Source organism: Macrobrachium nipponense, chromosome 23 (assembly GCF_015104395.2).
Source record: "Macrobrachium nipponense isolate FS-2020 chromosome 23, ASM1510439v2, whole genome shotgun sequence".
NCBI lineage: Eukaryota > Metazoa > Arthropoda > Malacostraca > Decapoda > Palaemonidae > Macrobrachium > Macrobrachium nipponense.
In genome coordinates, this window is record NC_061090.1 from 49,443,663 (window position 1) to 49,467,083 (window position 23,421).

At 47.5% G+C, this 23,421-nt stretch overlaps 1 protein-coding gene across 1 annotated transcript; it reads right to left on the bottom strand.

Moving 5' to 3' along the window:
• Positions 1-12,837: 12,837 nt before the first annotated feature.
• On the bottom strand, positions 12,838-22,519 carry LOC135197828 (uncharacterized). The gene is made up of 5 exons (XM_064224977.1): positions 21,896-22,519; positions 21,347-21,857; positions 21,032-21,239; positions 13,596-13,940; positions 12,838-13,426 (listed from the first exon to the last, which is right to left on the bottom strand). Exons 1-5 carry the CDS (start codon positions 22,517-22,519, stop codon positions 12,838-12,840), a joined length of 2,277 nt encoding a protein of 758 aa, XP_064081047.1.
• Between the last annotated feature and the right edge of the window lie 902 nt (positions 22,520-23,421).

A 23,421-nucleotide genomic window follows, 5' to 3' on the forward strand; every position in this document is an offset into this window, starting at 1 on the left:
CTTTCCAAATAGCGAAAAGCTTGCTTGTATAAAGCCTGTATATAAAGGAAAGAGAGATAAAGAAAATTTAAGTTTCTATAGAATAATATCGAGCCTATCGTAGCTACTTATCAAAACTTATGGAAATGGTCCCCGTAGGTGAGTATAGTGTCGTCAGTGCACCTCATGTGGTACAGTAAGTTCCAGAAGTGAAGCGACAAATCTCAGAATTGATCGTACTTCTATAGAAACTTATGGGGTTGCCAGTTAGTATATTTTATTCCAATTATTGGCATCCTATAAATCTGATAATACGTATCAGTGATTAACTGTATAAGCGCACAAAGTATTTCCCCAGTGAATGATCAATGTTAGTTCAGTAATTGTTTATTAACCAAAGACACATCTGCGGCTTCCAAAGTGTGATATGAAGTGTTCACCATAGAGTGGCAGCAGGAACCGTGTGCATAAGCATTGGCCTAATATTTGTAAATTAACTTTCTACTTTTATAGCGTTATATCGAAAGTTAATATGATTTCTTTTGATAAAGCACAGAGAAGTTTAGCATCTGATTAAATGAAGTATAAATAAGACAATTTGGTGTAAAAAAAAAAACGAAATCCAAGTTATGTGCGCGTTTAGCGTTGGTTACATGGTTAGGCCTATTTCAAGAATCAAGGAAATATATTTTCCAGCTTGTTAGTTTATAATTTCATGGAATGTCTCGATTGTGCAAATTTTTGCATGCGGAATGCGTTCAGGGTCGCACCAAACAAGTATTTTCGTAGGTTTCCACCTTTTTTTTTTTCAGTGCATAAGTGAGACTATTCTTGTCCATACGATCCGGAGTGGGAATATGCTTGGTGAGCATTATTTTAATTCGAGTATCCCCTGTTTATGCTCTCTTTCTCTCTCTCTTTTCAGGACGTTTTTATCTATCAGGAATAACCAGAGGCCTGTTTTAAGAATCGAGCACTAGGCCTATTGGTCATGCTCGGGTGCTTCTTTATATATATATATAGATATATATATATATATATATATATATATATATTATATATATATCTCCAAAAAACTCATAAATTTCTGTTATGCAATAATACTTGACTGGATCGAACTGATTACTGGTTGTCAGTGGAAATATGAATTTGGGTGATATCACTCCCTTATGATACGCCCACTTACGCAAATTCAGTCTTAAATTTCACGGTTGGGATATGATTCGAAGATTTGAGGTAATAGGTTGAAGTGAAAAAGGTGGAGTTAGTATTGTGGGTAGAGGTAGAGTAGAGGGGAAGGGGTGGTTGGGGTCTGTCGTCTCCCTACTTAACCAGATGGTGATTTTACGGGGTGTTCTGGTTGCTTGCGACCGACTTTCTTATTTTTTATATAGCGAGTCTGTTTCCCAGGTGCAAGGACAGGTCCTGGTGTCGGTCCTGAAAGTTCTATCTTTGCCTAAATAAAAGAACAGTGGCCCTGCATTGTAAGCCTTACAATGCCCGGAACTAGGCCTAGTCACCTGAAGGTAGCAGCAGAGGTTAGAGCCTTTTTCGAAGATGGTGTTTTATGCTCGGTCCTAGAAGCAAGAATCAGAACTACCAACCACACCTAACTTCTAATTGAATCTAGGTGCATTCACGGTTGATTATGTTTAATGTCGCAGAGATTTTCCCTTCACATTCTATTGATACTTGCATGGTTTTATGTATCTTCGCTAAAATAATTGATATACACTATAATTTGTTCCGATACGTAATACAAACCCTCGGTCCTTTAACAATAGGAAGTAGCTAGCGGCAGCTGGAACGGTCGTAAGCTTCGAACAAGGGGAGAAGAGAACGGTAGTTAACTGCTTGTCGATCGTCGCGCGCCGCGCGACTGGGAGGTAAACAAATCACTTTTGCTTTCGGCCATGTGTGGGAAGGACGTGTTCGTCATCGCTCTGCCCGCTTTGTCGTTTGCTTTGAGTTTGAGTATTTGCCCTCTCTTTCTGTATAAATCAGAGTGACTGTAAGTACTTGTACATTTCTTTATTGATCTTGCAATGAGTGAATTGGAAGAAATGGAGATATCACCGCGCCCTCCAGTCGCCCGTAGAGTGTGTCCGGGCTGGAGGGGCGTAGATGTGGAGGTTTTAGATCATTTGTTGATGTGGACCCTCACGAGGTTTGTACTCGTTGTCGGGGGCGAGAGTGCTCCCGCAACGAGCCCTGTGTCACATGTATGAATTGGTCCGAGGCGCAGTGGGTGCTGTACGAGGGCAGGAAGAGACTTAGGCCGCCCAAGAAGTCATCGGAAAGTCCAGTGACTCCTTTGGTAACGGACACTTCGTCCTCTTTCCTGCCCCCCGGCCAGCCCCACGTTTTGCGCCTTCCCCTGCGGGGGGGTAGCGGAGTCCTTCTCCTCTCTCGATCCGTCGAGTGTGGATGAGGGCGCCCGATACCCGGACGTTTACAGCTGTACTCGGGGTCTTCCGTACGCTCTGGGGGGGTGCGTCTCCCCCCAGGCGTGAGGAAACCCCTCTAACTAACCCGACTGTTGCTTCCGCAGGTGTGCCATCAGCGAAGGACGACTTGGGACAGGTGTGGGAGTCGCTGGGACTGCAGGGAGTGCCCAGCATCCAAGGGTTGATTCAGCGGTTGGCGGGGTCGGCAGTGGTCACTCATGGTGCGGTGACCACTACTACAACCACAGTAACGACACCAGCATATGAGATGCCACCGCATCTGGTGTATACGCCACATATAATGTCGGTGACACCACGGCGGCTATACAAAAACCCATTACTGCCGTGCCAAAGAGGACGGTGCCACCACCACCTGGATTCTTTGTATTGCCGACCCCGGACTTCCGCTGCCCAAAGAGTACCCCCCTGGACCTGCCGCCAGTGCCGAGGATGACGGTAACTGCCGACAGGACGCCTGGCTCTCCTGTGGTACCTGCCGTGCCTGCCGTACCTGTTGCTGTCCCAGCCGCTCATTCCTTTTCAGATCAGGGGCCTGCGCATTCTCTTTCAGATGTTCCTGCCGTTCCTGCTGTTCCCGGACCTGTTCCTGTTGTTCCTGCTGTTGGTGGTGCTGTCACAGTCTCATGGTCTGTTGCCGGTACCAGGTGCAGTCGGGCCCTGTTGCTTCGGCAACTGCCCCGGCTCCCTCCTGGATGGAAGACCTGACGTCTGTTCTGCGGAGCCTGGCGAAGAAGAAGAGGAAGAGGAAGAAGGTGTCGTCGTCGTCTTCTTCGTCGTCTGCTGCCTCTCCTTCCCCTTCGACTTCTAAGGCTAAACAGCCGAAGAAGAAGAAGGTTGCCTCCTCCCCCCCTAAGAAGACTCCTTCGGGATCTTCTAAGGGCCCGGCTCGCTCAGGCGAGCTGGGGAGCTCTTCTGCTGGTCCTCCTGTTCCTTCGGGAACGGGGCCCGTCGCTTCTTCTGCAAAGAAGAAGTCGACGGGGACCAGAGGTGCAGCCTCGGTCTGGTGCGTCCTCACCTGGTGCTAGCGGTTCTGCCGCTAAACCAGGTTCCGTCTCGGCCGCTTCTCGTTCGCGAGAAGCACCGAGTGGACGCTCTTCCAAAGAGGACCGTCCAGCCAAAGTTTTGACGCCCGAGCTCGCTCGCCGTCAAGACAGCGGCGCGGAGCAGAAGACTGGCGAGAGTCGTGCACACGACTCTCGCCAGGCCAGTGGACGCTCTCGCAGCGATCAACTGGCTGCTCGGGCTGACGTGACGGTCGCTGACCGGCCACGGGTTGAGGCGAGGAAGGAGTCCCCACGGCCGCCGGTACCAGCCACGGCTGGTACCAGCGGTTTGACGCGCCGAGAGGACGCTGGCCGGTCTCGACGCGACAGAGAGCCTAGCAGGTCACCCGTCCGCCGCTCCCGATGGGACCGGGCGGAGACGGTGACCAGCGGCAGCTCGCCTGACGCTAGAGATCGGTCTCGACGTTCTCAGCCGAGCCAATCGCCCCAGGCGAGCGGCAAGGCTAGGCCTGCTGCCCGACCGTCACCGCGGGTTGACGATCAGCAGCAGCCCTCCACGCACGCTGGTCCGGCCAGCGAGCGAGGGGGGAGCGTCAGGTCTGCCTCTCCCGTACCTTCAACCTCCTCGGGCTATACCGGGAGAGCGAAGGGTAATTTGACCATCCGGGAGGAGCGAGTACCGAGGAGCGATCACGAGAGGTGCGCCGCTCGTGACCCAGCTATGACGCCGTACGGCTCAGGCACGGTCTTAGGACCGACCAGAACGTACGCGCAAGTAGTTGGAGGCGACCGTCAGGGGTCTGTCGCTGTTCCTCCTTCTGAAGGAGGAGTATCGAGGGATATGCTCTTGCTGGAGGGACTGGACGGTCCTACTCCACAGGACGCTGTAACTCCTGAGATACAGAGGAACTTCGCAGAGGTCATTAAGCTGATGCGTCTGCATAATGACCTTGCGGAAGGATCGCCGCTACCCACGGCAGAGTCCCACGTCCCGGCTCGAATCATTTTGGGGTCCCAAGAGGGAGCCCAAAATGATGGTGGGGTTGCCACGATCGGAGCTTGCGGACTCGGTCCTGGATCAGGTGGAGAATCTCGTCTCCGGACGGAGGACTCGCTAAAATCCGGACGGTCCTCTAAGCTGCTTCCTCCTCCTCTACAGCGGCAGAGGCGATTTTACGTGCCTTCGGAAGACCCGATACTGCCGAAACAGGTTAACCCGGAGTTAGCGAGGCTGACTCCAGGTGTGTCCCTGCAGCAGCTCCTGTCGGAGAACCTATGGTTCTCGCAGCAGGAGGCACTTGCCCTGGAATCTACCGCTATGGCAGCATTCCAGGCAGTTTCCTGTTGGATTTGTGGTCCCTCACAATATCCAAAGTAGCGGCCGGCTCTGGGAGTTCTGCTCTCGAAGACGACGCTTCTTTCAGGAGACTGTGCCAGTCTGGAGGAAGAGCAATCTCTTACCTCGCCCATCAGACTGCTAACCTGTGGGCCAACTTGGTTCTTCGACGTAGGGACGCAGTCCTTACCCGAGTGACCAAGGGGCCGGGCGTGAGGCGGCACTCGGGCTACGAAATGGACCTCTTAGGAGTTCCCCCCCAAGCTCTCTTTCCTGGAGAGATGGTGGACGCTGCGGTGGAACGGCGGCGCACTGACGAGAGTGACCGCTTAGTCCACCAGGCAGTCTCGAAGGTTTCTGGGCAATCTCGAGTAACTGCGGCCAAACCAAAGAGCTTGGCTAGCGCTTCCACGGCGGCGAAGACGGTTGCACCGTCCAAACCCCGTGTGAAGACTCCGGTTGTTTCAACTTCTGCTAGAGGAGGCCGCAACCAGCCCTCCTCCCAGCCCTCCTTTCCCCGAGGAGGTGCTGGAAAGAAGTCGAAACGAGGAGGGAAACGCTAGGGACGGCGTTCCCCCTCACCTGCTGCCGGAAGTGGGGGGGTGCCTAGCGAGCCATTGGGCGACTTGGCAGCGCTACGGCGCCGAGAACTGGATAGTAGACGTCCTTCGGGAGGGATATCTACTACCCTTCGAGTCTCGGCCCCCCCTCATCTCCAACCCGGTCCATCTACAGACCTATGTCCGGGGATCAGCAAAGGACAACGCTCTTCGACAGGAGATCAAGACCATGCTGGCGAAACGAGCTGTAGAAATCGTGGAGGACCAGTCACCGGGCTTTTACAGCCGCCTCTTCCTAGTGGAGAAGGCATCGGGGGGCTGGCGTCCGGTGATAGACCTCTCTCCCCTGAACCGCTTCGTTCGCACGACGCGGTTCACGATGGAGTCGGCACGCTCAGTGCTCGACTCGATCAGGGGGAACGATTTCATGCTTTCAGTGGACCTGAAGGACGCGTATTTTCAAATACCCATCCATCAGTCCTCCAGAAAGTACCTCCGCTTCATCTTCGACGGGACGGTGTACCAATTCAGGGCACTTTGTTTCGGTCTCTCAACCGCCCCACAGGTGTTCACGCGAGTGTTCACTCTGGTGTCGGCTTGGGCCCATTCGAACGGGATACGTCTTCTGAGGTATCTCGACGATTGGCTAGTCCTGGCGAGCTCCCGCTCGCAGTTGCTACAGGACAGAGATCGACTCCTCAAGTTTTGTCGCGATCTGGGGATCGTGATAAACTACGAGAAGTCCGACCTTGAACCCAAGCAGAAGATGAAGTACCTGGGTATGCTGATAGACACGGTAGCAGGGCAAGTCTTTCCCGCAGACTTGCGTATCAGCAAATTCAGGGAGGCAGCCGGCCGGTTCCTGTCTCGGCAGGAACAGGCAGCACAGCAATGGCAAGTCGTGATCGGCCATCTGTCGTCACTCGAGAAGTTAGTCCCCCCTCACGGGCGTCTTCACCTGCGGTCTCTCCAGTGGAGACTAAGGGAGAGTTGGTCTCAGGCCAAGGATCCTCCTTACTTTCCCGTGGCTATCACGGACAAGGTGAGGCAGGACCTAGCCTGGTGGCTCGACGACAAGAAACCTCTTAAGAGGAGTGCCCATACGCACTCCCCCCCCGGAGATGCTTCTGTTCTCAGACGCATCGACCGAGGGATGGGGCGCACACCTGGAGGAGTTGCTGACTGCAGGTGTGTGGGACCATCACGAAAAGCACCTTCACATCAATGTCCTGGAAATCAAGGCGGCGTTCAACGCTCTCCAAGAGTTTCAGGACCGCTTGGTGGACACTCAGTGGCGTTGATGTGCGACAACACCACAGTAGTGGCATATGTCAACAAGCAGGGGGGGCTAGTGTCTCTTCCGCTCCATCAGTTGACGGTGCAGGTGCACGAGTGGGCCACGGCTCACTCGATAGAGCTGTCAGCACGCTACATTCCAGGCAAGAGGAATGTAGTGGCAGACAAGCTCAGCCGTCGGGATCAGGTGATAGGGACCGAATGGTCTCTACACCAAGACGTAGCGGAAAGGCTCTTCAACCTGTGGGGGCGACCGGTCGTAGACCTGTTCGCCACCCGGCACAACAGAAAACTTCCAGGTTTTCTTTTCAGCTGTGCCGGACCCATGGGCAGCTGCAGAGGACGCTCTCCAACACCCCTGGGACAACCTCTTCGCTTACGCCTTTCCTCCCTTCTGTCTGATTCGGAAAGTGATCAGTCGAGCGCTGGTCACTCCCAATCTCAGAATGATCCTGGTGGCTCCCAAACGGCCACAAGCCGTTTGGTATCCGGACCTGCTGGCTCTTCTTGCGGACGCCACCGAGAGAGTACCCACTTGGCACAACCTTCTAGCCCAGCCACACGTAGAACGGTACCACCAAGCAGTCCAGTCCCTTCAACTTCACGGCTGGCTGTTATCCACCATCTCTTGCGAACGAGAGGCTTTTCTCGTAGCGCAGCAACAGAGATGGCTGGACACGTCCGACAGTCCTCTGCAGCTGTGTACCAGGGGAAGTGGGCCGTCTTCTGTGGTTGGTGTCGTAGACAGGGTCTGTCTCCTCTCAGAGCCACTCTTCAGCAGGTAGCGGATTTCCTCGTGTTTCTTCGCCGAGAGAAGCTCCTCTCAGTACCCACAGTTAAGGGATATAGAGCCGCCCTGGCCCTCGTCCTAAAACTGAGGGGACTGGACATCTCGAATTCGTTCGAGATATCCTTGCTAATGAGGAGCTTCGCGAAAGGTCTTGCCCACCCAGGGAACTCAGGCCCCCACTGCGTGGGATGTGACTCTCGTACTTAGGAGTTTGACTCGAAGACCCTTCGAGCCACTCCGAGAGTCGTCAGACAGGGATCTGACCCTCAAGACCCTCTTCTTGCTGGCCCTGGCATCGGCGAAGAGAGTAGGGGAACTACATGGCCTTTCTTATGATGTTAAACATACCAGAGGCTGGGGATCTGTGACGCTCGATTTCGTCCCGAACTTCGTAGCTAAGACTCAGAATCCTTCGATCCCTGACGACAGGTTCGAGTCTTTCACGATCCCCTCCCTCCTGGACTTCACCGATAACGATGCGGATGAGATGCTGCTTTGTCCTGTGAGGGCGCTACGGCGCTATCTGAAGAGAACTCGACATCTCAGGCCTGAGTGTCGACGCCTCTTCGTTAGCACTGGGGTTACCAAGAAAGAAGTCTCCAAGAACACGCTTTCTTTCTGGCTGCGTGAGGTGATGATCAGGAGAGCGTACGAAGCTGATGGTAGCGACGACATCCGTACGCTCCGACCGAGAGCCCACGAAGTCAGAGGTATCGGGACCCTCCTTAGCGTTCCGTAAGAACTTCTCCGTGGCGCAGGTCCTGAAGGCAGGTGTCTGGGCCAACCAGACCACCTTCACGTCCTTCTACCTTCGGGATATTGCCCACAAGTCCTTGGATACTTTTTCCTTGGGACCTGTGGTGGCTGCTCAACACGTTGTGTAAGCTTACCCAGCACCCGAGCAGGCAGAACAGCATCGATTCCTGGTATGACTGGGAGAATGAATGTGTGAATGAGAGAGTGACTGGCTTCTCTTCACCATCTTTTTTCTACCTCTACCTGTGGGCAGAGGGATACGGTCGTTACCTTGCTGGAAGGGAGTCAGATGCAGGTAAGCTATTCAACAGAGCTCCATCCTACCTCTTTAACTAGAGATAGGAGTAAATATCCACCACTTTCTCCAACAAGGGGGAGAAAGTGGATGCCGACATGAGACAAACCCATTACTTTACATTTGCTCATGTAAAGGAAAAAGTTCTTACAATGCTGGTACAAAGAGATACGCTTGCCTCTCTCTTAGTACTCGGCCCAGAGGTCTGACCATTGATCCTGCAGTGCACACCCCGATCAATCGGACAGAGGCTTGGATCCCTCCTCGCTCTTACGACCAGGGAGGCATTCCAGGGATGGACGAACACCAGTCTGTTCATCAAAAAGACTCAGATTCCTCCCACCAAGAAGTGAGTCTTCCTATTGTTAAAGGACCGAGGGTTTGTATTACGTATCGGAACAAATGACAATTTGTCGAAAATTGCATTTTTCCTAACTATACAAACCTGAGGTCCTTTACATATAGTCCCTCCTCATGCCACCCCTCACTCTGCGTATTTTGCATGGGCCAAAAGCAAAAGTGATTTGTTTACCTCCCGCGCGACGATCGGACAAGCAGTTAACTACCGTTCTCCTTGTTCGAAGCTTACGACCGTTCCAGCTGCCGCTAGCTACTTCCTATTGTTAAAGGACCTCAGGTTTGTATAGTTAGGAAAAATGCAATTTTCGACAAATTGTCATATTAAATATTTGTTTCCACATTGCTCGAAATATACATTGGTAATGTTGGTAATCCTGTGTTGAACGAGAATTTCAAATTGTTTCGTTTCTATAGTTTGAAGTAATTGCTATACTTTGAAATAATTACTATTACCGTAATATTTTCTTATGATTGTTATAAATATCATAGATTTAATAATTGTGCATCTATGTTAGCTTTATTTTGCTTGATAGAGCTTTCACTGTAGAAAAAAAAATATTTTTCAGCTACGAGTTGTAGTTGCCAGTTAGTGAATTTCGAACGAAATTCTCTGACATTTGTCGCTTCAGTTTTGGAACTTACTGTACCTGTAATAATTTTCATTCCTTTTACTGTACCTCTGTTCATATTCTCTTCTTCCACCTCCTTTTTTCTGCTCTCTCCTTAACTATCCATTCATAGTGCAACTGCGAGATTTTCCTCCGGTTACACCTTTCAAACTTCTTAACTGTCAGTTTCCATTTCAGCACTGAATGATCCCATAGGTCCCAGTGCTTGGTGTAGGATGGTTTGAATATGTGTAATGTCTGTTGCCAAGAGGGCAGCGCGATTAGCGCCAATGTAGCCTGTATGTCTGCAACTCGCTTGGAGTAATCGAGAACTGGAGTGATACACGGGTTTCTTCTGTTTCCTACATATGGCGCAATGAGTAGGATACATAAAGAATATTCATTTCTACACCAGGGAGAACGTCTTTCACGGCAACATGTAGTTGCCTAAGGTCGATAAGCATTGCAAGCCCTTAGCGACCGTTTGGCTACAATTCCGAGTGGCTTGCACCTAAAGAGCGGCCCCAGGGCCCCGGCCCCACCACTACCAGAGAACTGTGCTTTGAAAATGTCATCAGCCTCCTACAGGACTTGGAAATGGTCCATGACACATTGGCTCAGGCTGCATAAGCTTCAACCAGCAGATGCAGTTCAACACATCAGGGTTCATTGCACCCAGAGTTGCAACGTATGCTGGATGCCATATATAGTGATTTACAGTGGCTAATTTCTCTAGAAGGGGCTTTGGATGCTATAGGGGCCATGGTTCGGCGTGCATCGAACCAGGCTGTGCATTGGGCTGAGTTTTTATGTGTATATGCAAGGGCGCGAGGAGTCCATTGGCGAATATTTAGCAAAATGCTCTCAAAAGGCCATGGACTGTGGCTTCCAGTGTCCTAGCTGTTATTGTGATTTGTCTGAATAGATGCTTTTTAGAAAGCTTCTGGTAGGTCTAATGGATGAGATATTGAAAAGAGACCTCTATAGGTCATGTGATTCTGTTTGTAGTGTAGATGCCCTAAGGGCAGTGTGTGCAACATACAAGCAGCCCGCAAAGATGCATCCATGACCCAGCATGACACCTGGCATCAAGAGCCACGTGTGGCGGATGTGGAGACAGACCCTAGCCATCCCCCCTCCCAAGTGTGCAACATTGAAGAGTAATGGGAGGGCCTCAGTTCCCATCAATGCTTGTGTGTGTGGGAACTGCGGAGTGCAGCACGAGCCCCGAAAGGTGTTGTGCCCAGCAAGAAATAGTGTTTGTCAGGGCTGCCAAAAAATTAGCCACTTGAAACGATTTTGTAGGAGCAAGAAGAAGATGGTGAATGATAAGCCTGCTTCAACAGTAACACCGGGGGCAGTCACTGCTGGGGTACAACCCAGTGCCAGTATGCAGCCTACTAAACAAGTGGTAGTGTCCTCATCAGTGCATAGCCCTAGGCCTAAAGGTTACAGCCCTGTACAGCCTGTGGTAGACACTGGGACCCAAGTGTGTGTTGCAGGCCCCACCCTGCTGTCGACCCTCATTGAAAGGCCTGCCCTTTCACGACGCTGTGGGGCCCTACGTGATGTTGCCAACATTAGATTGGAGTGTATGGGGACTGGCCCCCTTTGCGCTCAATATGGTGACAGAACAATCATCCAAGAAGTGTACTTCATCAAGTCTGCAAGGTCATTCTTTCTTTCATTGGCTGCTTGTAAGGACCTTGGTCTCCTGCCCCAGTCCTTTCCTCACCACTTACCGTGTCAGCAATCCTTGCACTTGAGCATAAGGTACCCACCACCATTGGGCAGTCCCTGCCTAAGCCCTCATCATTGCCCTTCCCACCAGTGGAGGAGAACGTTCCAAAGTTAGAGCAGTGCCTCTTGCGCTATTTTTCGTCATTGGCATTCAATACAGAAAGGGAGCCACTCCCTGTTGTAATGTATGTGGTTTGTAGCTGCATGCATGGCCATGGAGGGAGACTCAAATTAGGCGTCTATCTTTTAAGATTTATTCTACTCTTCTGGCTTACAAACATACACATGGTACACAGTAGATAATTACAAAAGTATTGTTTCTCAGTAACAGAAACAGTAACATTTCAATACATCACACCCCTCCACGCCTTATGAAAGATCTTAAAAACACTTCAGCAAAAGTACAAAATAATACAAGTATACTTATAAAAATATAGGAAACTCACAAATCAAGGCGTTGGACAGGTTTACGTATACGACTAGAACGTCTCACAACAGGTGTGTTCACAGGGCTAACTCTGTCAGTTACTTTACTAACATTTTCAGAACCTTGCACATTAGCTTCACTATTTTCATTCAGTTGAAAATTGGATTCTGAGTTAGGTGAGAAATGACCATCATTAGCAACCTTAAAATTATCATCAGCCTTAAAATTAGCATTACCTTCAATTAAACAAGAGGGTTTTACTTGTTTAAACATTTGATCAAAATGTCTATGTACAACATCTCCATCACTACTAACAATTTTACATGAAATGGGACCAGTACACTCTTCCACAATCCCTGGACTGTTAGGTGGTCCTGCCCTGGAATAATTCCTAAAATATACATGATCACCCTCTTCTCTGCAACTCTTCCCCTATTACCTTTGTAATTTCTAGCTTGGGCTTCCTGCATTTTTACAACATGATCATTTAAATCAGGTCTCAGTAAATTAAATCTTGTTTTCAATCTTCTTTTCATCATAAGTTCACAAGGAGGAATACCAGTTGTGATGTGAGGCATGATACGGTAATCAAACAAAAATCTATGCAAAATTTCATCCTTCCTTCACATTTTTTCAAAGCAGTTTTAAAGGTTTTGACAGCATTTTCAGCTAACCCATTAGTAGAAGGATGATACAGAGCACTAGTAACATGACGAATTCCATTCTTATTTACAAAACTCTGAAATTCTTCACTAACAAAAGCTGTAGCGTTGTCACTCACTATTACATCGGGTAATCCATGTGTACAAAATATATGTCTTAATTTAGACTGTAACTTTAGAAGTACAACCTTGAGTGGGAACTACTTCTAGCCTTTTAGACTATGCATCGATTACAACTAAAAACATTTGGCCTTCTATAGGTCCAGCATAATCTATGTATACGAGACCATGGTTTACTAGGGAACTCCCAAGGATGCAATGGCTGTTTATCGATGGCACAATGACAATACTGCTGACACATTTTACATGAATTTACCTTCCTCTCTAAATCTTTATCAATATGAGGCCACCATACATAACATCGAGCTAAGTTTTTCATTTTCACAATACCTGGATGAGTATCATGAAGCTCATCAGTAACTTTTTCTCGTCCCTGTGGCGGTACAATAATTCTATTTCCCCATAAATACAACCTTGCAACACTAAGTTCATTTTTTCAACTAACATATGGTTGATAATCTTCATTTAATTCAAAATTATCATCCCAACCATTCAGAATACATGACCTGACCTGAGATAGTACAGGATCTCTATCAGTCCATCTGCGTATATCAGAGGAATTAACATTAGTAGTATCAACATGTTCAAGTAACAAAACCTCTTCTCCTACATTCGGAGGTTCAAATTCATTAATTTGCATAGGAAATCTGGACAGACAATCTGCATTTGGAATTTTACACCCTGGTTTATACTTCAGTTTATAGTCATAACCAGAAAGAACTAATGACCATCTAATGATCCTACCAGAGGCTATATGGGGTACTGCCTTACCATCTCCCAACAAACCTAGTAATGATTTATGGTCAGTCCATATTTCAAACTTCCTGCCATACAAGTATTTATGAAATTTATTAACTGCCCAAATTACACTTAAACCTTCTTTTTCAGTCTGACTATAATTCTTTTCTGACCTAGTTAATGTTCTGGAAGCATATGACACTGGTTTTAATGAACCACTTTCACCCTCTTGCTCCAATACTGCTCCAAGACCAAAAGAACTAGCATCACAAGTCAAGAATAAGGATCTATCAGGATTGTAATGTACAAGTAAAGTATTAGATTTAAGTAATTCCTTAGCTTTTAAAAAATAAATCATTTTCTTTTTCTTCCCAAGACCAATCTAACTTACTCCTTTCTAAAGCATACAATGGTGCCATTACATTAGAAATACAGGGTAAAAATCTATGGTAGTACTTAACCATCCCATTAAAAGTACTCAATTCTTGCTTATTCATGGGCACAGAAAATTGATCAATAGCCTTAACCTTTTCATCAGAAGCATGTACTCCTTCAGCATCTAACTTATGACCTAAATATTGAACTTCTTTATTCATGAATGAACATTTATCCTTCTTTAACTTTAAACCATTAGAACAAAGTTTATGCAAAACTAATTCAAGTGTTTTCAAATGGTCATTTTCAATAGGACCGGTAATAACAATATCATCCAAATATACAGCAACATTGGGTATATCTTTAAGAACATTTTCCATTACTCTTTGGAAAATACCAACAGCACAATTCAATCCATATTGTAACCTTGTAAAGGTAAATAATTCCTTATGGGTATTAATAACCATATACTTCTGGGATTGAACACTTAATTTTGTACATGCAACTTCCCCGGCAGATATATACTTAGCTATAGTCTCTGACGTCCCGACAGAATTCAAAACTCGCGGCACACGCGACAGGTAGGTCAGGTGACCAGCCCACTCCCGCCGCTGGGTGGCGGGAATAGGAACCATTCCCGTTTTCTAACCAGAATTTTTCTGTCGCCGGTAGCAACAACATCGTTGTTGGTACCTCCTGCATTGGAATTCTTTTCTCGTTGGCCGAGGATTATCTATCTGACCTTTGGTGATGTACTTTGATCTTTGGTTTTGGCATACGCTTATCGTGGACCGTTTTTTGGATTTTGATTTGGATTCTCTTTAAAATGTCTGACGTGGCACCTGTATTTAGGGTGTGTGCGAAAGAGGAATGTAAGGTGAGGCTACCGAAAGCATCGGTGGATCCTCACACAGTCTGTAAAAAATGTAGGGGGAATGATTGTTCTGCGACTAACACCTGTCTGGAATGTGAGAGTTTAATGGAACTGGAATGGAAGACCTTAGCTCCTTATGTAAGGAAACTTGAGAAAGATAGAGTTAGGAGGGCTTCCATCAGAAGCTCAAGTAGATCCTGCTCTAATGAACAGGAAGTAGCTCCTAACTTTTCTAGTAATTCACCCTGCTCATAGTTTGGTTTCAGCCCCTTCCCCAGCAGCGAAGCTGTAGATGTGTCTACGGAAATGGCTGCAATGAGAGCCTCAATAATCAGCTTGAAATCGCAACTGCAAGCAATGAAGGAGACAGGTAAGCGCAGTGATGTGTGCAGTGATTTGTGCAGTGTCCCCAGTGAAGTGGAGGGGGCGTCTGACCGACTCCGCATTGCTCCTAGGCCTAGACCTCTTTCAGACTCCCATGACCAAGGGAGGAGGAATGTCGAAAGCCGCAAGCTAAGTATGTGAGTATTCCCAACGGTCAGGCGTCCCTTCGGCAGATCCTGTAGCCGCTTCCCAGGCTGCCAAGGACAGCTACTGCAAAAGCGTCTCAGGAAGTGCTTTTCGGACTCAGACTCTTCGTCTCCAGAAGAGGATGGAGGTTCTTCCTCTAAGTCGCGTCCTCTTAAGAGATCCTGGAAGACGCCAGCAAGCGAAGCGTTGCATTCCAGTCCTGAGCCTTTTCCGGAGTATTCGCCTGCTCGTAAGAAGAGAGCTATGAGATCTCCTGACTCTTCCTCCGAAGACTTATCACACAAGACGAAGGAAGTCTTGGTAGGACTCCAACAGCAGTTGTCTGCCTTAGTGGGAGTTCTTTCTGAAGGCTCTTCTAGGAAGAAAAGACATTTCTCTTCCCATCAAGAGTTTCTGTTAGGAGAGCCTCAGAGAGTAAGCGCCCTGGCGTTAGCAGACGCTCCTCGCCTGAAAGGTTTTCGTCCCCAGCGAGACCTTCTTCAGTCGCATATGACAGGATTCGGAAAACTCCCTACGAGCAAGAGTTCTCCCAGGAGTTTTGCTAGAGCTGAGGACGATTTCGCCTCTCATGGCAAGCATCAGGAGCCTGATTCGCGGATTTCTCGTGAGAGAATTCGTGCGGCTAAGAGCTCCGGGAGAGAAGAGAGCCCCTCTCTATTCAGAGCTCCGCAAGAAGGAAGGAGCGTTCGTTCGTCCTCTAGACATTTTCCGAAGGAACAACCCTCTCCCTCTGGGAAGTACCCAGGAATCAGGAGTCCTGTAGGATCTTCTAAATATCCTTCTAAGGACGCAAGAGTTTCGCCGAATAGGCGCCGAAATTTAGACAAGTTTTCTTCACCTTCCAGGAGGGATAGGAGAGATTCTAGCGCCTCTCCGGATGGACGCAAAGGGAAAAGGAGCTATTCGCCTGCTAGACGCAGTCACCAGGACGCAAACGTCTCCTCTCCTGGACGACGGGAACAAAGGGTTCTCCTTTCTCCTCGCAGGCGCATTTCGCCTTCCAGGCGTCCTCATCAGGACGCAAATGCCTCTCCTTCTTGGACCAGGCAGCCTCACCAGGACGCAAGCGCCTCGCCTTCTTGGCCAGGCGCGCTCACCAGCAGGGACGCAAGGCCGCCTCTCCTTCTTGGCGCCAGGAACAGGATGTTCTCCTTTCTCCTAACAGGCGCTCTTCGCCTCACAGGCACCTGATTCAGGACGCAAGCGCCTCTCCTAGCAGATGCAAGGAGCAGAGCAGAAGCCCGAGTATAGGGAAACTCCAGGACTCGTGCAGGAAGGAGGATAGGAATAAGGACGAAAGAAAAAGGCTTCTTTCGACGGATCGGTCTCCTGAAAAGGCAAAGCCCTCTTCTCCTGCATCGCTTTTGGAAGAAGTTTCGGATGAAGAGATATCCAAAGATGCAGGAGTTTCGGACTATAAGAGACTTGCTTCTCTTTTGCTGCAGGTGTTTGGAGACTCGCTACGCCAGTCGGATCCCCCTTCTCCGGGATCTTTATTATCCAGTACGAAAATGTCGAAGGCCTCCTCCTTCGTTAGGATGACCCCTACCCTTTCTATGAGAAAGTCTCTGAAGAGTCTCGAGAGCTGGCTCAGATCTAAGAAAGAAGCGGGGAAGACAGTATTTTCTTGTCCTCCCTCTAAGCTGACAGGGAAACCAGGTATGTGGTATGACACCAAGGAGCCAATGGGCCTGGGACTCCCTTCGTCCTCTGATGCGGACTTTTCCGCTCTTGTAGATGCGTCTAGACGACGCTCTCTGCACTCTGCAAAAGCCTCTTGGGGAATGTGTGAGGTTGATCATCTCATCAAGGGCCTCTTTAAGACTCTCGAAGTCTTTAACTTTATGGACTGGGCTTTGGGAGCTTTAGCCAAGAAGTCTCAAGAACCAGACTTCGTTACCATGGAAGAGTTGGGCAGTGTATTAACCTGCCTAGACAAGGCGGTTATGGATGGCTCCAATGAAGTGGCATCCCTTTTTGGATCCTGTATATTGAAGAAGAGGGCAGTGTTTAGCTCCTTCTTAACGAAATCTGTTTCTCCTCTGCAGAGATCCTCCCTTTTATACGCGCCCCTCTCTAGTCACCTTTTTCCTCAGGAAATAGTGAGGGACATTTCAAAGACTTTATCAGAAAAGGCCACACAGGACCTGCTGGCCCAGTCAGCTAAAAGGCTAAAACCTGCTGTTCAGGTTGCAAAAAGGAGAAAAATCCCTTCCAGCAGCCCTTCGGGGAAGGTCTGCACCAAGATCTTCTCTTAGAAGTAGACGACCGGAGAAGAGAGGAAGGTCTTCTCGAAGGCCGTTCGTCAAGACCCAGTGAGACTGTGGTCCTCCAGACAAAAGTGGGTGCCAGGCTTCTAAACTTTTACGAACCTTGGGCACAGAAAGGTGCCGATGCCTGGTCCCTATCCATCCTAAAGAAAGGATATTTAATCCCCTTCAGAGAAAAACCTCCCTTAACTACAACTCCAAGGGAGTTAACAGCAAACTACAAGGATTCTGTCAAGAAACAAGCCCTTCTACATCTCGTGGAGCAGATGCTTTACAAGGAAGCCATAGAGGAAGTAAAAGATCTCTCTTCCCAGGGGTTTTACAATCGCCTGTTCTTGGTTCCGAAAAGCTCAGGAGGTTGGAGGCCAGTTCTGGACGTGAGCGCCCTGAACGTGTTCGTAGCAAAGAGGAAGTTCACAATGGAGACGACAGCCTCGGTGTTAGCAGCCCTGCGTCCAGGGGACTGGATGGTATCCCTGGACCTGCAGGATGCTTATTTCCACGTGCCAATACACCCCGTCTTCCAGGAAATACCTCAGATTTATGGCTCAAGGAAGAGTATTTCAATTTCGGGCCCTATGCTTCGGACTATCAACAGCCCCCCAAGTATTCACGGGACTAATGAAAAATGTGGCTCACTGGCTTCATCTCGAAGGGATTCGAATATCCTTGTATCTAGACGACTGGCTGATACGAGCACAGTCGCGAGTCAGATGTCTGGAGGACTTAAAACTGACACTGGAGTTAACACAGTCCTTGGGACTGTTGGTAAACCTCGAGAAATCCCAGATGATTCCCAGCAGAACATTGTTTATCTGGGGAATTCGGATGGATTCTCGGGGTTTTCATGTGTTTCCATCACAGGAAAGACAGAACCGCTGCTTGGAAAAAGTAGCAACCTTCCTAGAGAAAGAACAATGTTCCGCGAGGGAATGGATGAGTCTTCTGGGGACCCTTTCCTCGTTGGAACAGTTCATTTCTCTAGGAAGGCTTCACCTAAGGCCGTTACAGTTCTATCTAAGAGAACATTGGGATCAGAAACCTCAAAATCTGTCCGATTCCTTCCAGATCACGAAGGAAATAAAGGAGGACCTGCGTTGGTGGATGAATCCGTGCAGGATCAACGAAGGAGTATCCCTTCACGTTCCGAACCCTCGGCTAGTGTTGTATTCCGACGCCTCAGATGCGGGGTGGGGAGCCACTCTAGGGACGAGAGAAGTGTCAGGCACCTGGAGGGGAGAACAGGTGTCCTGGCACATCAATATGAAGGAATTAACAGCGATTCACCTGTCTCTCATACACTTCGAGGCTCAGATCTCAGGTTCAGTCCTGCAGATCAATTCGGACAACACAACAGCCCTAGCTTACATCAAGAAGCAAGGAGGGACGCACTCGTTCTCCCTTTACAAGAAAGCAAGAAAACTACGCTTTGGGCAGAAGAGAGAAGAATCACTCTCCGGACGAAATTCATTCAAGGGGACAAAAATGTAAGAGCCGACCTTCTGAGCAGGAGAGACCAAGTACTGCCTACAGAATGGACGTTGCATCAGGAGGTATGCAACAGACTATGGAACCTCTGGGGGAGATCAAATATAGATCTTTTTGCCACCCATTGGAACAACAGGCTGGAAAGTTACTGCTCCCCGATCGCCAACCCAAGGGCGATTTCGGTGGACGCCCTTCTCCTCGATTGGTCCGGAATAGACGGTGATGCTTTTCCTCCGTTCAAAATATTATCGGAAGTAGTAAGGAAGTTTGCAGCAGCAGAGAGAGCCAAAACTGACCCTCATAGCCCCGTTCTGGCCAGTGCAAAACTGGTACACAGAGGTACTGGGATGGATAGTAGACTTTCCGAGATCTCTCCCAAACAGGAGCGATCTTCTCAGACAACCCCACTTCGACAGGTATCACAAAAACCTGCCCGCTCTCGCTCTGACTGCCTTCAGACTATCGAAGGACTTGTCAGAACGAGAGGCTTTTCTCGAGAAGTTGCGAAAGCGATCGCAAGAGCTAGAAGACCATCTACTATTCGAGTCTACCAGTCGAAGTGGGATGTTTTTCGCAGATGGTGTAGAGCTCAGAAGATATCCTCTTCCAGTACCTCTGTGACAGATATAGCTGATTTCCTCCTTTACTTGAAGGAGAAATGTAATTTAGTAGTCTCTACAATTAAGGGCTATAAAAGTATGCTATCTTCAGTCTTCAGGCATAGAGGCCTTAATATTGGGAAGACAAAGATTTGCATGATCTGATAAAATCCTTCGAGACGTCAAAGAACAGAGGGATTAGAGCACCTAGTTGGAACTTAGATGTGGTCCTAAAATACTTAATGACCTCCAAATTCGAACCTCCCTGTAAGGCTACGTTCAGAGATCTGACAAGGAAGTCTTTATTCTTGGTCGCGCTAGCTTCAGCGAAAAGAGTAAGCGAACTACAAGCCTTAGAACATAATGTTGCTTCAGGAACGACTTGGCGTTCTGTTCCTTCAAACCGAGTTTTTTGGCGAAGAATGAAAACCCTTCGAAACCTTGGCCTCGAACCTTCGAGGTAAAAGGACTTTCGTCTCTAGTAGGTACAGAGCGAGAAAGGGCTCTTTGCCCAGTGAGAAGCCTTAAGTTCTACTTAGAAAGGAAGAACGAACTAAAGGGGAGTAAGGAAAGTTTATGGTGCTCAGTTAGAGATCCCAGAAAACAGATCTCTAAAAATGCTCAGGCGTTCTTCATCAGAGATGTAATCAAGGAAGCCCATTTAGCGTGTAAAGAAGAACAACTGGACCTCCTTAGAGTTAAAGCTCACGAGGTAAGAGCAGTCGCTACCTCTTTGGCATTCCACAAGAACTTGTCGATACAGACTCTAGTGGAGTCAACCTTTTGGAGATGCAATTCGGTCTTTGCATCCCATTACTTGAGAGACATCAAGTGACGTACGACAAGTGCTTTACTCTAGGAGCGTACGTATCTGCGGATTTGTTGCTGGGACAGGGAGCTGAACCTAATCCTTTTTAGTTTTTTTATTAGGTTAGGGTTTTTAATGGTGTTTGGTGCATTTTATTGGTCGATTGAAAGAGGGTGCAGGAGTTGACCCCTTTCCCAATCGTAGTGCTAACATGTTAGTGTGGTCAGGTGATCGGGATTGGTCGTTATGCTCCTTGTATTGTCTTAAATACCTAAAGCTCTATCATGTAAGAGGGTTAGCCCCCGTTGGTATGATACAGGTCAAGGTTCTGCCATGTAAGTGGGTCAGCCCCCATTGGTACGATCCAAGAAAAGGCTCTGCCATGTAAGCGGGTAAGCCCCCATTGGTATGATCCGAAAGGGTTATCAGTCACAGGTCTCATCCTCTCTGGAACTCTGATGGCAAGCAGACTCATAGACAGTATCAATGAAGTCTTCTTCCATATCAGGTAGGAACCAAGGTTGTTTTTGTTAATATACCTACAACGTATGTTGTTTCCCTGTTTTTATATTCATAAATAATTAGTATGTAACTGTCTCTTGCCCTCCACCAAGGGTGTCAATCAGCTAAGTATATATCTGCCGGGGAAGTTGCATGTACAAAAATGATATTGTTAGTATACAATAAAGTTTTGTACATACTTACCCGGCAGATATATACGATTAATGGCCCGCCCAGCCTCCCCTCAGGAGACAGGTGGAAGAGAAAAATTCTGGTTAGAAAACGGGAATGGTTCCTATTCCCGCCACCCAGCGGCGGGAGTGGGCTGGTCACCTGACCTACCTGTCGCGTGTGCCGCGAGTTTTGAATTCTGTCGGGACGTCAGAGACTATAGCTAAGTATATATCTGCCGGGTAAGTATGTACAAAACTTTATTGTATACTAACAATATCATTTTTAATTGATGATATGCATGACTTAAGTCAAGTTTAGTAAAGGATTCACCTCTTGCTAAAGTAGCAAAAATATCTTCAGGAATAGGTAATGGGTAAGAATCAATACTACAAACAGGATTTAATGTTTCCTTAAAATCAGCCCAAATTCTAACATTTTTACCATCTGACTTGACAATATTATTTGTAGGACTTGCCCATTCTGAAAAATCAACAGGTTTAATTACAATGAAGCACGACTGCCTTTAATAACCACTATAGGTAACATTTTACATTGTGAACAATATTTTACCTTAACCATTGCAACACCAAGAATTTCCAATGGCTGTTTATTATAATCTGTAAGAGCAATGTCAATAGCTTGTAACTCTTCTCGAGAATTACAAAATTTCTTAAATGTATATTCACCAACACAAGTTACAGCAGCACCTGTATCTAATTCAAAATCAATGTCAACATTATTCAAATTCATATTAGCAAAATATTTACTACTGGTATGTAACTTCAAATCAGTTTTAACATCTAATTTCAGCACATCATTTATTTCAAAAATATGATACTCATTTCCATTAACATTATGCCCAGCAGGATTCAACCTGGCATTATTAGTAACATTAAGGTTAAGCCTCTGTAATTCTGGTACATCTGGTTTCAAAGTACTTTCATTCACAACATTTACTGTTTGATTTAAGCCTACATCCACTTGATGTTGAGATTTCGGCACTTTACCTTGCCGACATGCAACAGCAATGTGTCCCATTCTATGACACTTTCTGCATTCACTATCACGAAATTTGCACACATTAGCCAAATGGTACACCTATAACATCTTCTATCATTGTTAAATGCTTTACTCACTGGTTTCACATCATCCTTCTTCTTCTGAACAGACTGTCTACTGTAAATTTTGTTTACATGAAGCGTCTTATGTACTGCACTTTGGCTCCCGTTTCCCGATCTTGCATAAAAAGCGGCGTTTCTTTCATTAACTTCAGTAGCTTCCGCAATTTGTAAAGCTTTATCAAAAGTTAAATCTAGTCCCTCTTTGCACTCCAAAAGCTTATTTGCTATACACTTTGAATGAACTCCAGCAATCAACTGGTCGACTAACATCTGTGAATCACCAAACTCACAATGTCTAGCTTCATGCTTAAGACGTACTGAAAAAGCCTGAAGAGTCTCGCCTTCTCGTCTCATTACTTGCCGAAACTTAGTACGCTCAACCCTTGGATTCGTAGTACCACAATAATGCTTTCTTAGCAATGCTGTTAAAACATCGTAAGTTTTACTTACAGGGGTAGCAGGCACACCCAAATCCTTAAGAACTTGATACTGCCTAGGCTGCAGACCAACTATAAGTGTATGAAATTTCTTGGATTCCTCGACATCTTTTACTACAAAGTAGCACTCCAACTGCTCCAAGAAACTTGCAAAATCCTCTTCTCCCGCATGGAACACCGGCAGACCAATTCCAGACGACATCGTGATATTACTCACTGTAGATACCTCTTGTAGCTATAAAAGACAACCGATTCCCATCAATTCATCTTCGTAACCAACCTCAATCCTCGTCCCCAACAATTATACGTGTAATGTATGTGGTTTGTAGCTGCATGCATGGAGGGGGACTCAAATTAGACGTCCATCTTTCAAGATTTATTCTACTCTTCTGGCTTACAAACATACACATGGTACACAGTAGATAATTACAAAAGTATTGTTTATCAGTAACAGAAACAGTAACATTTCAATACATCACACCTGTCATGGAGGGCAAGCTGCACCATATTCATCTACTGCCAGGGGCAATCCCCTATGTATGCCACACCCCAGCATCAGTGCCAAAGCATTGGAAATCAGAAGTGAAGATGCAGTTCGACCAGGATGTCAAGAAAGGCATCATTGAGGAGGTACCGACTGGTGAAGCAATAGAATGGTGTGCAAGGATGGTCATTGTTGCTAAGAAGTCGGGTCAGCCCCGCTGCACTGTGGACTTTCAACGCCTCAATGCCTCCTGCAGGAGAGAGACGCCTCACACCCCTGCTCCTTTCGAAATGATATCAGGGGTACCTTCACATTCTTTTAAGACAGTGGCAGATGCCGCATTGGGGCTTCCACCAGGTGGAGTTAAATGAAGAGAGCTGCAGACTCACAGCCTTTATCACTCCCTTGGGGCGTTGTCAGTACAGAATAACAACCATGGGACATTGTTCAGCTACATATGCCTACACCAAGAGGTTTGATGGCGCCATCAAGGACATTCCCTGAAAAAATCAAGTGTGTGGATGATACTCTTCTGTATGACAACAGCGTCGAAGAGGCCTTCTGGCACACATATAATTTCTTGGACACATTTGCCAAAAAGGGAATAACCCTCAAGCAAG